Source organism: Myxocyprinus asiaticus, chromosome 3 (assembly GCF_019703515.2).
Source record: "Myxocyprinus asiaticus isolate MX2 ecotype Aquarium Trade chromosome 3, UBuf_Myxa_2, whole genome shotgun sequence".
NCBI classification, from domain to species: Eukaryota; Metazoa; Chordata; class Actinopteri; order Cypriniformes; family Catostomidae; genus Myxocyprinus; species Myxocyprinus asiaticus.
In genome coordinates this window covers 1,883,881-1,900,692 of record NC_059346.1, presented here as the reverse complement: position 1 = coordinate 1,900,692, position 16,812 = coordinate 1,883,881, and the positions used below count along the sequence as shown (strand labels likewise).

Below are 16,812 nucleotides of genomic sequence, written 5' to 3'. Positions count from 1 at the left end.
GACTTAACATGATTGGAACAATTTTGACACAAGCTGTACTTGTTTTGATTATTGGGGGGGGGGGGGGGGGGGTTACCCATCCCCCCTGTAATCTACGCCCCTGTGCATACCTTTCATCACAAGCATATGGCAGAATAGCATGAATATCAAATTCTCTAAATTCAGTATTATCTACAGTACATGCAGCTCTTAAAAAAAGCCTTCAATGATGGGTTACACATATGTGAGTGCGCCACATGTGCACAACACCATATAGCGTTTTCACACCGCTAGTCAGTTTTAATTTAACATTATTATACAGCTTTTTTAGCCACGTCTGTAATGCATGTTCATTTCCCGATATAAACGGGAAGAAAACTCATCTAGAATGGACTTTATTTAAAGAGGTTTATGATTATACATACAAATGGTTTATACTAGTACCGAGTACTTTCTATGAGAAGTTCAAGTTCACGTTTTCAATGCAAATGCCACGCCTATAATGCTGGAACTGCAGAATAGTAAAATATTTCTGTCCTAATTTTTTCCACTTTCACATGCTCTTTGATTAAACCCAGGAGCCGTTATTTCTCAAGAAGCAAACACTTTTAGATTTCGTTACATAATTTTATCACTTCATAGACAAAAAGCGTGCGTCTCCTCTGCGTCACTTCGTGTTATTAACACTGTGTGAATGAACAGGCTATGTCCACGAACATATGCCATTACATGATCGTTTAAAGTGAAGCCTGAGCGCTTTGCATTCCCTGTCAGAGTTTATATTTGTTTGGCGTGAATCTCTGCTGACAGCGCGCCCATGTCACGGGCTCTTCCGGAAAGGAGCCGATCTTGTTGACGTCTGCGGCTCAGTGATGCTCGGAGTTCAACTGAATGACACACAAACATGGCATTTATATATTCCCTTAAAATTCCCTTATTTGGGCTTTAAGATGTGACTGGGATTTGAAATGCACAATAATCTGTCACAATTATTAAATAATTGTCTGATCGCGGTTGCGATCAGACGATTATTTAATAATCCAAACAGGCCTACTAAAGGCCTACTTTCTTGGTTAACATAATCCCAGGTGGGTTTCACTGTTCATATTTCAACCCAGGGTTTACAAATGAATAGTGTGAAATATCAAAACCTGACAAACCTGAATTTATTGCTGTCTATAGTAGCAAAACACTTACTAATCGGCCTACTTCACAAAATTTATTTACAACACCTATTCAATATTCAGCATTTTGGCAGTGGCATTGATCATTCACATTTGAAGACATTAGCCAATCATAACAGAGGTAATTTACATAATTACATCTTAAAAGTACAGTTTAATTGTAAGGGACATTGTTGGAAATCACTCAAAGACCGGACATGAGAGCGGTTTCTGTGATAAACATCGTGGTGACGTAAGAGCGCTCTTTGCACAAAACACCGTGTCTATTCTGGAAACCAAAATCTAACATTCACAAATGTTCTGGAAACCAATAGTTATTTTAATCTGTTCCCAGAACAGAGCTAGAACAGAAATGGTTCTCCTAACGTTCCCTTAACCCTTATGTTGCGTTCCGGTCACTTTGACACGGATTACTTTTTATTGATTTATTATTAATATTTTTACCTAATACAATTGGAATAAAATTCCTTGACTTTGTTCACATATGGTATCTGAAAACACACAAAAAAATGTTTTTTTGACCAATTTATTTACATTTTATTTCACTTTGTTACACTTCTTGTGTTCCCGGTCAAAAATGACCGGCCATTAGAAATGAATGGATTCGACTACAAAATACAGAAATATTAAGTGTTCAGGAGCATCACAATCCTTTAGATGAACACATATGTGGATGTGTGTTTGCACACACAAAGTCATCGGACATGTGCACACACACAACACAAGTGAATGGGGTCCAAAATGTTTAAGCTCCAAAAAAAGACATAAAGGCAGGATATAAGTAATCCACAAGACTCCAGTGGTCTTCTGAAGCGATCCAATCATGGTTCCCAAAAAGACTGTTGATGTAAAGATTGTTATATTTTGGCCTGTTCTCAAGCAAAACCGAGTAGATCGCATCAGAAGACATGAATTAAACCACTGAATTACATTTATGCTGCCTTTTGTGTGCTTTTTTCGGAGCTTCAAAGCTCAGGATCCCATTCACTTGCATTGTATGGACCAACAGAGATGAGATATTCTTCAAAAAATATTCGTTTTTTTCCCCCCCGTTTGTGTTCAACAGAAGAAAAAGTCGTACACATCTGGGATGGCATGAGGGTGAATAAATGATGAGAGAATTTTCATTTTTGGGTGAACTATTCCCTTTAACCTCGTAATTTCTAGAACCTTTCTGCAACCATGCTGGAACCTCCATAAACAGACAAACTATTGATTATTATTTTTATTATATTGAGTTAGAATTATTAAGCTATATAATCATCATTCAAACCACTCACAACACATTTAGGAAGAATTTATATCCTTTCTACAACCCCACAATACCATACTGAAAACTGAGCCTTGATTTTGCATTTCCTGACACTACCTCAGCTCCTGACATAAATATGCAGACATTGAACCAATTATTCCAAATAACCAATGACTTCAACACAGTAAATGGTTTAAAATCAGGAATGTATTGACAGAGATTAAGAATTAACTTTAACGGGGCCTGAGTAGCTCAGCGAGTATTGACGCTGACTACCACCCCTTCGAATCCAGGGCGTGCTGAGTGACTCCAGCCAGGTCTCCTAAGCAACCAAATTGGCCCGGTTGCTAGGGAGGGTAGAGTCGCATGGGGTAACCTCCTCGTGGTCGCGATTAGTGGTTCTCGCTCTCAATGGGGCGCGTGGTAAGTTGTGAGTGGATCGCGGAGAGTAGCATGAGCCTCCACATGCTGTGAGTCTCCGCGGTGTCATGCACAACGAGTCACGTGATAAGATGCGCCAATTAATGGTCTCAGAAGCGGAGGCAACTGAGACTTGTCCTCCGCCACCCGCGCCACCACGAGGACCTACTAAGTAGTGGAAATTGGGCATTCCAAAATTGGGGAAAAAATAAATAAAATGTACCTTATCTAGGCTAACATTAGAGAAATTTCTTACCACTGAATTGTAGTTTAGTGGACACATCTCTGCTTCTCTTCATTTGTAGTCAATACACAAAAAAACTTCCCAGTAACACTTATACATAATGTTATTTTTGATTATATGAGTTAAATGTTTATCAAATCCATCGAGAACATATATATATATATATTAATCTCACATCTAGAAGTAATTAGTTATTGAGAAAATCGATGAACGAATGTCAGTCAGTGATAAAAAAAAGTGATCAAAGTAGCTATCAGACCCAGTGAGTATCTTGTTTATGAAAAATAATCAAATATATGATAATGAAGAATAATAGAAAAAAAGTCAACCAAAAATAAAACCTTAAAATAACCATTAGAGAACGTTCTGTGTAAGTTCTCTTTAGGTTTTCCCACAAAAACCTCCCAGCAACAATCTTTTTTTTTTTTTTTTTTTTTTTTAAATAAAGCCTAATACTAACCATTAGAGAACATTCTGTATAAGTTCTTTTAAGGTTGTCACATTAAAACCTCTCTGCTATGTTGAGAGAATGTTAGTTTATGGTTATTTAAATAGAACCTAAAGAGAACGTTCCTAGAATGTTAGGAATTATTTCCCAAAAAGTAACTGTGACAAGAGGAGGGCGGGGCGGGGCCGTGAGTGCGCACGCCTGACCCACAATCGGGCTAATCAGCCGAGGAGAGGGATAAAGATAAGCCAGATGCGGCAGTTCGGGAGAGAGAGCCACACGCAGCTGCCATGTGTGTGTTTATGTTTGTGTCTTTTTGTTTAAGTTTTCATTAAATATTACTTTGATGGTTCGTCCGGTTCCCGCCGCCTCCTTGTCCATCCTTTAACTGTTACATTGGTGCCATAACCCGGGAAGGAGGAGGGATGTGCTGTCGTGGAGTCCTTGCCACTGCCGTCCACCCAAAGGAGCAGCTGGGGGATGGAGTCGCCGCTGCTGGCCACCTGGACGCGGAGGAATGGCCACCGTCTGCGAGGGGAGGAGGGGCTCGCTGCCGGCCACCAGAATGCGGAGGGGCATTCCATCCACCAGGGGTTGGAGGACTCACTGGGAGGAGCGGTTGTCGTCCCCCAGAGGGTGGAGGAGTAGTCGAGGACCAGGCGACGGCATGTCTGGGAACCGGCGAGCAATTTTTTTTCTCTCTCTCACTGTCGCTCTGCCTCGCTCTTTCCCTCTCCCCTTGTCTTCCTCCCAGGTCTCGAGGTAGGCGGGGAGAGCCTGCTGGCATGCGCAGCTGGGAGATGGGATGTACGTCATTCCGGGGGTTCCCCGGCCAGAGGCAAAGGAGGGAGGAGTGTGACGAGGAGGAGGGTGGGGCCGGGCCGTGAGTGCGCACGCCCGGCCCCCAATCGGGCTAATCAGCCGAAGAGAGGGACAAAGACAAGCCGGATGCGGCAGTTCGGGAGAGAGAGCCACACGCAACTGCCTTCTGTGTGTTTATGTTTGTGTCTTTTTGTTTACATTTCATTAAATATTACTTTGATGGTTTGTCCAGTTCCCGCCTCCTCCTTTGCCATTTTAACCCCCCCCCCATTACAGTAACCAAACTGGAACCATACGCTAACATTCTGTTTGCTGGGCTAGAATCAGAACTGGCGATGCCCGATTTGCGAAGGAATCACCCTTTTGAGTCGGTTCTTTCAATGAATTAGTCAAATGGATTAGCAAAATGGTCTAAAACAAATTTCCAACCAAGAGAGTATAAAAACACTAAAAAGTTACCATGTTTCTTTGAAGTATAATGTAAAAACAATGTAAATGTTACATGAATACAGTAATCGTTTAGTAGATACTATGGCATTCATCAGTATACCATTGCTGGACTACAACTACCACAAGCATGTGAGTGAATGTGCCAGTATGTTGTAGAAACAAAAACATCAGTGTATCTTCAAGTAAGATTTACCACAGGTCTTTTTTACTCATAAATCCAAAACTGCCATTCTAAAAACCCATAGGAAAACCCAGAGAACCCATGGCTCGAAAATGCCAATTCTCTTACGGCCCTTGGACTACAGCCTGAACAGCGCTATATGGGGGTTTCATGACCCGTTCAAATGAGTAAAATGAGTTGCATACTGCATTTCATATTGATTTTAGAAGTAGATTGAATCTGACAGAAAAACCTCCACAACAAAGACCACTGGAGCCCCATATAAAGATAGAACTTTGTTTAATAGTGGCTATAGATAATGCTATTTGACCATAATAATAAAAAATACTGAACAAGAATAGCTACATCTCTGGTCAGCAGTCTGTTAATATCAGTATTATTAAGCATAGAATGAAGAGCATCAATCAACCAGAAACAGAAATGTGAAACAGAAATGAAACAAACCCTTCACAACGTCTCCATGCGACAGATTTGAGACGTCACCGCACGAATGGACCGAATCATGTCAGTGTCGATTCCAGCACTTAATATCACTGGTGACTGTAGATATAGATACTTGTGATCATTCTAGCATTCATTCAAAGAAATAGATCTCTTAGCCAATAGAATTGTGATTCTTTACTTTTCAGATCCATACATTCTAATCCTGAGATCAAAGTTCATCATGGCTTGAGGTAAACGCCCGGACGAATCGTTCTCGCTTTGTGCTATCGAGAAAAGCTGACGATACTTCAACAGAGTTATTTGTTGTCTTCTGAAGCTCCAAAAATGACATTAAACACTTTTTTAAACATTGTTGAGCTTGAAAATGAAATTGACCAAGTAGTACAAGTGTTACAGCCAGTATATACACTTGCATTTGACACAATTAACAAACACCAGCTTGATTCAAGCAAAATGTTCCACGTTGAAGCATTCATGGACATTTTAAATGGTTCAAATTGAGACATCCAAGAGTTACAGTGCTACAAACGAGTTGCTTGCTTTGCATTTTTTTAACAAAAATAGACACGGCTCGACCAGCCTCAGTATTCCCTTTTATGTTGTCTTATAAAAAAAATCACATGGGCATATATACAAGAGATACATGATACATGACATTCTGAAGTCTTACAAAGTTTTCATTCCATCGAGATATGCGGCACGCTGTCGCTGGGGATTTTGGGTAATGCAGGAAGGAAAAGAGAAGGAGAAAAGGAAGTGAAAGAGGAAGCCAAGAACAAACGGAAGAGAAGGGACAGACATATCGAGACGAACGACAGGCAAAACTAGTCATCTCATTCTTACCCATCTGTAAATTAGTGTTGCTCTGATATCACTACGTTATTCGCTTCCCAGATCACTACAGGAATGTCAAATCAAGAAAAGAAATAATACTTTCAATGGTGTGAAATGTTAGTGCTAGAAAACGATGGCCAGATGTGTGTTAATAACGGTGTTAATCTTTTTCTAAGGCTGTCTGCAGTGAAATGTTGTGCTGTAAGTTCTGCCCAACTGGAAAGATTTTGGACGACATGTGTCTGTTGGTTGAATCTGCTTATGTGGGCGTGGTCTTCTGATACAGCACTCATCACTTACACCGACGACTGATCCCACACCTGTTGGACAAAAAACAACAACACACAAATAGGAATCATGATTTAAAGATTCTGGATGATTCCATTAACAAGTCTTTTAGTACTTTTGCAGGAGCTGATTTAAGACTGACTGATTCATGAGTCTTTCTGACTGGTTCAATAAAACCACATGGCCGAGTAATGCCATGTGCACACAATGTTTATGGTCCTATATGACTTTGGTCCCAATCGCCCCGATTGACATTTTATTTTTTTTTTGGAATTTGGAATGCCCAATTCCCAATGTGCTCTAAGTCCTCATGGTGGCGTAGTGACTCGCCTCAATCCGGGTGGCGGAGGACGAATCTCAGTTGCCTCCGCGTCTGAGACCGTCAATCCGCGCATCTTATCACGTGGCTTGTTGAGCGCATTACCGCGGAGATATAGCGCGTGTGGAGGCTTCACGCTATTCTCCGCGGCATCCACACACAACTCACCACGTGCCCCACCGACAGCGAGAACCACATTATAGCGACCACGAGGGGGTTACCCCATGTGACTCTACCCTCCCTAGCAACCGGGCCAATTTGGTTGCTTAGGAGACCTGGCTGGAGCCCTCAGCACACCCTGGATTCAAACTTGCGACGGTGTGGTAGTCAGCGTCTTTACTCGCTGAGCTACTCAGGCCCTCCCGATTGACATTGTTGACAGGCGGTCGTAGGAGCCGTCACACAACTGACAATGCAAGAACTTTTTCGGATCTCAAAGGCAATTAATCAGCCATCGGTGAACGTGTCCCACTAAGTGACCCTACCTTTTGCTCTACGGCAAAATAAATCTTTCAGAATCCCTGAAATTTGTCTCAAAATTGATGAAAAAAAATGTGTACAATAAACCTTGCTTAAATCATTTGTAAATTTGACTATAGTGGTTGTGCTGTTTATGTATTGTTGTGCACAGCAAGGACAACATATCAGAAAGGTGTATTTTTGTTGATTTATTTTATAGAGCAATTTCTAGCGGTAACATGGGACATACTAGGGGAACACTAGTTTATCCAATAGCTTGTGTTTTGGGCTGGAGTGTTTAAAACTAGTTTAAAACAGTCACTAAGGATTTAAGCGTGAAGCGTTGAAAGTTTATTTGACGATTTTATTGACTATTATTTTTATTATCACTATTATTCTGCTCATGGAGCCCAAACCGTAAAGCCTAGAGACATGAAAGTTGGTGGGATTACTATTGATTGCTACTCAGGTGCAGAAGCACCATAATAAAGCCGAGTGCATTCTGGGTTATAACTCCTGAACCGTATGTCACAGACTGAAGTGCTGTTGGAACCATTGGAGACCATTTGGAATCCTTGGTCCAAGACAAACAAAATGTATATTTTCATGTCTGCCACGTTGGATTATTTGTGAAACCTACTTTTGCGAAGTCGTCCTAGGCCTTTCGGCAACGATAAACCTAAAAATAGCTCTAACTATAGGACCGTTGGTCTGATCTTCTTGAAATTTTGCATACAGTGTCTTTGTCCAAGGTGCTATTAATATCTGCGAGGACAAATCTTGAAAAACATAGCTGCCATCAACCAATCAACTTTTAGGCAAGGTTAACAAAGGCCAACCATTTCAATATGAATTTCTGACTTTATCAGAACGAAATGCAATGGGCCAATTTGATTCTTGGCCTCTTCTGTGCAAAATTAGCCACCGGGAGGTGCATTCACGTTTTACATGCGTGTAAACGGTTGTATATTCTGTGATGTTTCTCACAGACTCAAGTTATTTATATCATATGAAAGATCTCATTCTAAAAAACTTTACCTCGAGAACCATTGATGACAATATTAGCACAGAAATTACACATTTCAGCTTCACTGAAGATAGTGATTGCTTAGCTAACTATTTTCTAGGGGTACAAAAGAGAAACCTACAGATATTTTTAAATAGTTAACCTCCTGACAGTCATATAATTCGCACACTGGCTTTTCTAATGAATCATGATCACACTATAATCTAAAGAACAAAAATTCAGATGTTTACAGTGAATGCCTCTTCAGAGTCTCTATGTGTGTATTCGGTGTTTAGTGTGACCTTGTTAACAGTGTTGATGGGCGTGCGTACTGATCCCGTGTGCAGTCTTTGGCGAGGCTCCTCAAATGCCCGGCCGGGCGACCTCTCCCTGCGCAGGTCCATGACCCGTCCCGGCGAGCGGTCAAGTCGAGGGTCCATCATCCTCCCGGGGGATCTTTCGAGCCGCTGCTCGGCCAGACGGCCCGGAGACTTCTCTCGGTCGAAAGGTCGGGCGGGTGATTTGTCACGGCGGAACTCGGTGCGAGCCTCGCGGTAACGGTGAGGAGTCCCAGGCTGGTGGAGCCCCTCCTGAACGCCGGGCATCGCCGCAAGACGCTTCGAGATGTGCTCGTTATATGAAGGGGGGCCGCGCTTGTTTGGACTGCAGGAGAGAGAATTTGAAAAGGAAAGATTAAAAATGATTCCTGCTCAATTTCTCTAACAAAAACATACCATGATAACTAACGTTTCCAAAGTTGTTGTTCCCTTAAAGTTGTTACTAAGGATGCACCGAGCTCAGTGAGTATTCACGCTGACTATCACCCCTGGAGTCGCGAGTTTGAATTCAGGATGTGCCGAGTGACTCCAGCCAGGTCTCCTAAGCAGCCGAATTGGCCCGGTTGCTAGGGAGGGTAGAGTCACATGGGGTAACCTCCTCGTGGTTGCGATTAGTGGTTCTCGCTCTCAATGGGGCGCGTGGTAAGTTGTGAGTGGATCGCAGAGAGTAGCATGAGCCTCCACATGCTGTGAGTCTCCGCGGTGTCACGCACAATGAGTCACGTGATAAGATGCGCGGATTGACGGTCTCAGAAGCGGAGGCAACTGAGACTTGTCCTCCACCACCCGGATTGAGGTGAGTAACCATGCCACCACGAGGACCTACAAAGTAGTGGGAATTGGGCATTCCAAAATTTGGAGAAAAGGGGATAAAACATTTTTTAAAAAGGATGCACCGATATAATTTTTTTGGCCCGAATCAGATTTTAACAAAAAACTGTTGGCTGATAATGATATTTTGCCACTTGCTCAACTAATTTTGTCATTAGATCACTAAGAAACTCAATGAAAGGTAAATACAAGATAAAAAAAGATAAAATGATTGATGTGCAAAAAAAAAGGTTATTTTGCACTTCCAAAACATTGCTACACTTCTGTTTTTGCAGTTCTAAACAACAGAACTCACATTTGACATATTATGATAGAACATTGATGAATACATTTGCATAATTAATTATAAATAAACCATGCCAATGGTTTTAATTTTGTCAATCATTGGCCGATAATCAGGGTTCAAGGCCCAGTTTTCCCGGACATTTTATGTGTCCTACAAGTGTAATATTTAAGCAAAATCACGTGTCCACTTAAATTGTGCTTTTATTTTGGTGTTTCTGTGTATTTTTGACAGTAGTTTCTCACCTCCAGATAAGCAGTTTGCTCCATGGACTAGTGTGATTATTAATCCCCATAAAGCTGTGATTTAATTAAATAAATAGTCTGCATGTGCTGCTCACTTCAGAGTGATCTCTGTCTGTCATCTCACACACACAAGAGTGTTTTATAGCTAATGCCAGTTTTATGACTAGATTCCATGATTCAGTCCCTGTTTCCCGCATACTATATGTGGTAACGGCGGTATAAGCAGACTCCGATCGTTGAATTATTGAACATTAATTCACATCTTGAGGTGTGAAGGCCGAATCACCACACTACCAACTCAGGGTGTGAACTAGTTTTAAAAACAATCAATGGTCCGACCGTCAAATGTTTTTGTGGTTACATAACAGCAATGTTGGAATGAAAAAATCATATTCTATACTAAAAGAATACTTGTGAGAGTTAACCGTTGACGTTGTTTCACAATGCGCAGCCGCCAGCAGTGACATAATGATAAGAATTTGTGCATTTGACTCCTATTCCGAGTCCCGACCGTTACCATGTTTTTGTACATGTAACAAAAACCTTGTTTGCAACACAGTCAAACTATTTTAGTTCTATTATAATAAAATATTTTCCATGACTGGAAAACTGCAGGTTTTCCAGGATGTGTGGGAACACTGTAAATATTGTTGGCCGATACATCGGTGCATCCTTAGTTGTTACTGCTATAAAACTTCACAGTTTGACATCAAAAGCAGAATAACTCGATTATTTCAAATCTCATGTAAACGTGGTTTTCTTGCTTTGACAGATTTTTTAAATAAGCTGATTTTTGGAAGTTACCGGCATATTGGTGTGCATGTAAACATGCTCAATGTTTGAAGGAGATCCCATATTAAATTAATTATCTACACAGTGGTAACAGTTACTATGGTATGTTGGCAGAGACTATAATTACCACAGGAGTTCACACGTACAGTAGTAAAGAGTTCACAGTCAATCAATAAGAATTCACCAGTGAAAAGAGCGGAAACATTATTATTCATGTGATGCGTCAACCCAAGTAGTGTACCACACATCCCAACCCATTCATGTGACACTAAACCAGTTAGAAACAGAGAATTACTCACCCTCTAATGTCGACAAACACGTCATAGTAATAGCAATGCTCTTTACACACATTTAGGCTTTTTCAGAGATATGATGAAATAAAACTAACATACAGGAAAAACTGACATGCGCTTTCCAAAACCGCAAGTTCGCAGGAGTCAGACTGCGCAGGTTTATATCAGTCCACCAGGAAACAAAGTTACAAAGTCAAAGTAGTCACTTAATTAACCAACGTATGATTGTAAAGGCAGTACTCTTGGAGGTTCTTAGCAGTGAGTGAGTTACCTCCTTGTTACATGTTGGACTAATATTATCAGGGTTATTCACACAAAACTGGGCAAGAAAATGTCCTGGTCCTATTTTACAGTGACTAAAAACGGTTCAAAGGAACGAATGAAAACGGACGAACGTTTTTGTAGAACGTAACCAAAAACTGGAAAGTCATTTTCAACTGTTCCGGAGTGAAAACTGTATTTTTAGGGTGTGTTTACACTTGTAGTTCGGTTCTCTTGGTTCTCTTGGTCCGGACAGAAAAAGAAAATGATACATTTAGTCCAGGTTCGCTTAGCGTTCACACTGGCATTTTTAACACCAAACCTAAAAGATACAAAACAAAAGGCATAAGGATAAGGTCACAACCTGATTGGACAGCTTTTATGACGTATATTTTGCGACGGAACTTGCCGAACATCCAAAACAATGGCTGCTGGGATAAATGCGCTCGTTGGATTTATATATATATATATATATATATATATATATAGGTGGTATTTTTACCAGCTGGGAACAAATGAAGAGCTAATAAAACGTGTAAAGGAGTCAAAACAGCGCCAGGAATTTCTCCGTTGCACACACAAACGAAGAAATGCTGCAAGGACGGCTGACGGCGGTTCTGACGCCTGTACCGAACTGTAATGGGCAACATAGCTCCTATGATGAGAAGAACCAGGTATGCTTGAGGTCAGTATTAAAGGCAAATTACTTCCTGTTATTGGTCCGTTTAGATGTCTTTGGTCCATGTTGCGTTCATATATCAGTCGAACCCAGGGGTGGACTAGGAAGAGAAATGGGCCTGGGATTTTACATAGAAACTGGCCCAAAAGTTGTTGTGGGGGGGCGCGGTGTCGCTGTCCTTTTCTGCATATTGCAGTGCCGTTTTGTAGCCCGTTCTGAATAATGCGGCGGCTCATTTTTGCATAGTCCCGGTTCTCCCGATGGCCAGTCCGACCCTGATCGGCCCCAAAGTGCTTCAGCCCACTGGGAAAATGCCCGGTATGCCAGATTACCAATCCAGCCCTGGTTGAACCGCGCCAGAGTTCGTTTGGAAGTGGACCGAGACCCACTCTTCAGGGTGCACACCGAGGTTCGGATGGCAGCGTTCACACTTGTTCAAATGAACCGCACTAACAGAGCAATCGCACCAGAGTTCGTTTTAATTGAACCAAACCTGCCAAGTGTGAACACACCCTTAAATGTTGGTAACCGGTTAATTTTGTTCCGATAATTTTTTACATGAAACCAAAGACCAAAGGGTTTATGACAGTAAATTTTTTGGAATGACACCACTTCATGTTGCCCGAAAAAATGAAACATGTGCTTTGAACACCTGAACCGGAACAAAAAAAATACTGTTTCTGCTCCGAAATGAACCAAAATGAACATTTTTAATCCCAGCAATTTTACTCCAAAAACAATTGAAATAATATAAGTAAACCCTTCATGGTTCTGAATATAAGCTTCATTTTCTTTATGCAAAATATTATTATTTTTTATTATTGATTTGGGGTTAAATATGACCAGGATATTTTCTAAACAGGTTTTGTGAGAAACACTCATCATCAGTTTCAGACTGACTCTAAACAGAACATAATAAAGACAAACTAAGCTTGGTGGTTTTGAACACAGTAATTCTGCTGGATTTCAGCTTTGAAATAGAAACATCATGAGTGAGTCACACAACTTTATTTAACGTCTCTACTGTAGAAATTCAATTACTTATAGAATCATTAAGAAGAGCACCTGATGTCTGCTGTAAACAGTGTGAATTCAAGAGTAAATCACATTCACTGTGGACTTTACAGCCTCGTGATCAATAACTGAAATATTTCTATACTATATATTAAATAATGTGGAAGTATGACAGATGACCAGATGACATCAACATGAAAACAGTGTCACATTAAAAGCTACAGTAGTAACAAGATATTCAAATTTAAATGTTTCTCTGAATAAAAGCATCTGTTAAATGAATAAATGTACATTCAAGAGGTACAGAATGGTGCTTTTCGCTTTAAAAGCGGACTTTATTAAACACTTGCTAGTTCACAACAGTCACTCCTTTGCACATATAAAGAAAGCCGCTTTCCTCCTGTAAAGAAGAGAGACAGTCAGATCCTCTGTACTCATTACAGAGACTTCAACACACATGGGTCATTGACAAATAAATCTAGTTTAAAATAAATGTATCAAGTGTAATATTTGTGTCCAATTTTGTTTCATACATTTTTGAAAAATGTTTATTGCATTTTACCCCCCCCCCACCAACAAATAAAAATAATGATTTAAAAAATGTCAAGTGGTGTAACCATCAAGTAAAAGGTATTAAAATACTTTTCTTGCACCTCAAATACAGGTGGGTGTACACAGTTTAATAATGAATTGCCAAAATGATTTTCAAACATGTTTTTACAAATATCACGCATTTTTGAGCCACGAATGTCAAGACGTTTTCTTAGAGTTACTCCATTTGACCAGAACCAAATCTGCCTTTTCATAAAACTGCCAAAATATCTGATAAGTCGTTTTGTTTGTTTTTGTTTTAATAGTTCACATGACAACAGCATGGCGACCTGCATGTTGGTTACGCCACATGACTTAGATATTGTGGACAAAAGTTTTTTTTTTTATATTTTAAAACAAAAAAAAATTTTTGACTGCTTATTTTTTTTTTTTTTTTAAGTAATTATAATAATGTTTTTTATTTATTTATTTATTTTTCTCCCCTTTTCTCCCCAATTTGGAATGCCCAATTCCCAATGCGCTCTAAGTCCTCGTGGTGGCGTAGTGACTCGCCTCAATCCGGGTGGCGGAGGACGAATCTCAGTTGCCCGTCAATCCGCGCATCTTACCATGTGAGCACATTACCACGGAGACGTAGCACGTGTGGAGGCTCACGCTCTTCTCCACGGCATCCACGCTCAACTCACCACGTGGCCCATCAAGAGCAAGAACCACATTATAGCGACCACGAGGAGGTTACCCCATGTGACTCTACCCTCCCTAGCAACCGGGCCAATTTTGTTGCTTAGGAGACCTGGCTGGAGTCACTCAGCACGCCCTGGATTCGAACTCGTGAACTCCAGGGGTGATAGTCAGCATCTTTACTCGCTGAGATACCCAGGCCTAATCTTTAATACGATTTTTTGGTGGACATTTTTTGTCTTTAAGCCCCAGAAAAATGATCAAAATGACTGAGAGGTGTATTCATGCATTTTTATTTATTTATTTATTTTTTTTTAAGTATTTCTGAATAAATCTTTATTGACCCACATGCCAGAGTTCACATGTGTGGTGACTGACTGGAACAACAGCCATTCAATACTTATGTCACTGTGTCTGGCACAACAATGATACATTTCTACAATCGTATCGTTTTTAATTGATGTATCTGCTACACTGTTGCCCACCTGAGAAACAGCGGTATTCTGAAAATACTGTCACCACGACAACACCAGCATCTAATAATTCACACATTTCCTCAAAGTTCATGCACTTGCTCAGTTTTGGAGTATTGGTGTCTTTATGGTTTTAGACTCTTGGACACAAGCACAAAGATTGCAGGATTGATCCGCCCCAGTTCCTTCAAAGTAAAACACTACACAGAGGTGTTGAGCATGTGGACTGACCTGCGTGTGGAACCGTTCTGCTGCGGTTCTGCGTTCGAGCCCTCTTGAGCCAGATTCCCTTTGCAGCAGATCACACACAGTTTGTTCTGGTAGGAGGAGGCCAGATACACGGCACCGGATGAGATCGCTGGGCCCAGGTAACGTGGGTTAGGTATGTCCAGGTGTGCGTATGCATGTGGTCTGAAAACACACACACACAAAACACTCCATTCAATGTGTTGTTTTCCATGAAGCCTGAACAAACATTACAAAGAAACAGAAAATATGAGGAGAAATCAGAGAGCAGTTTTACCCAAGTGCAGAGTGACTCTGAACTTCAATCACATCCAGAGAGTTGAAATACGTCACAAACAGGTACGGCTCTCTGTACGCTGATGAAAAAAGACAACAAAGCTTGAAAACACCATAAAACATTGTTCACAGCCCCTTTTACTTCCGCATGTAGGCCTATCACCCATGTAAACAATATTGGAAATAAATAATATTATCAATAAATTAAATTTGTATGAATTTTGGCAACACAGTTATGTTCTTAATCATCTTTTAAATAAACAGCACTGATGCAATCTACAGTATACTGTAAATCCAAAAATTGAAAACATACTGAAAAAGCAAAAAGCAATTTTACTAAAAACATTAATAAAAGAACACCATATTTTAAGTGGCTTATTGAAATTAACTGTGCGTTCGAACGATTCACTAAAAGGAATTTGGACTTCGCAACACTAGTTAGTTATTAAGAGAGTCAATAGTGTACATTTCAGGTTTTTAATGCCTAAAAACCTGTGAAGTCTGTTTTTAATCACATTTTGCATTAAAGCAAATGAATACACTATACAATATTTCTCATTAAAGCAAGTGTGCTTTTCTGTTTTGATCTTGGTGTGAATAGACTTTTTGTCTGCAATTCATTTGGAATTTCCTTTGCTCTTTGTGTGGATAGACCTTTTGTCGGAGATTCGTTTCACTTTTTTAAAATTCATTCTTGGTGTGAACAGATCTTTCATCTGTGAATCATTTATATTTTTCCATTTCGTTTTTGTGATTCATTGAAACTTTCCACCTTGCTCTTTATAAAAGATTCATTTTACACTTCAATTTATCCTTGGTGTGAATGGATCTTTTTGGCTGCATTCTTGGTATAAATAGACCTTTCGTCTGCAAATCATTTTGCCTTTTCATTTTATTTGTGGTATAAATAGGCCTTTTCGTCTGCAAATCATTTTACATTTTCATTTTATTTGTGGTATAAATAGGCCTTTTCGTCTGCAAATCATTTTACATTTTCATTTTATTTGTGGTATAAATAGACCTTTCGTCTGCAAATCATTTTACCTTTTCATTTTATTTGTGGTATAAATAGGCCTTTCGTCTGCAAATCATTTTACAATTTCATTTTATTTGTGGTATAAATAGGCCTTTCGTCTGCAAACCATTTTGCCTTTTCATTTTATTTGTGGTATAAATAGGCCTTTTCGTCTGCAAATCATTTTGCTTTTTCATTTTATTTGTGGTATAAATAGACCTTTCGTCTGCGAATCATTTTGCCTTTTCATTTTATTTGTGGTATAAATAGACCTTTCGTCTGCAAACCATTTTGCCTTTTCATTTTATTTGTGGTATAAATAGACCTTTCGTCTGCAAATCATTTTGCCTTTTCATTTAATTTGTGGTATAAATAGGCCATTTCGTCTGCAAATCATTTTACATTTTCATTTTCCTCTGCAATAATATGCATATCCAACTGTGCTGGACATCCACAGATGGTCAGTCAGTGGAAGTAAACGACACTGTGATTACCAACACAAA

The 16,812-nt window shown here is 40.0% G+C and overlaps 1 protein-coding gene across 3 annotated transcripts in view; it reads right to left on the bottom strand.

The window, feature by feature from the left end:
• Positions 1-5,242: 5,242 nt before the first annotated feature.
• LOC127423095 (citron rho-interacting kinase-like) overlaps positions 5,243-16,812 on the bottom strand; it is a 138,360-nt gene continuing 126,790 nt past the window's right edge. For all 3 annotated transcript variants that reach the window (XM_051667143.1, XM_051667150.1, XM_051667159.1), the window contains 4 exons: positions 15,296-15,374; positions 15,004-15,183; positions 8,633-8,993; positions 5,243-6,578 (listed from right to left, as the gene is read on the bottom strand). In XM_051667143.1, coding sequence (XP_051523103.1) covers positions 6,555-6,578; positions 8,633-8,993; positions 15,004-15,183; positions 15,296-15,374 — 644 coding nt within the window. In that variant the 3' untranslated portion in view covers positions 5,243-6,554. The remainder of the gene's footprint in view (positions 6,579-8,632; positions 8,994-15,003; positions 15,184-15,295; positions 15,375-16,812) is intronic.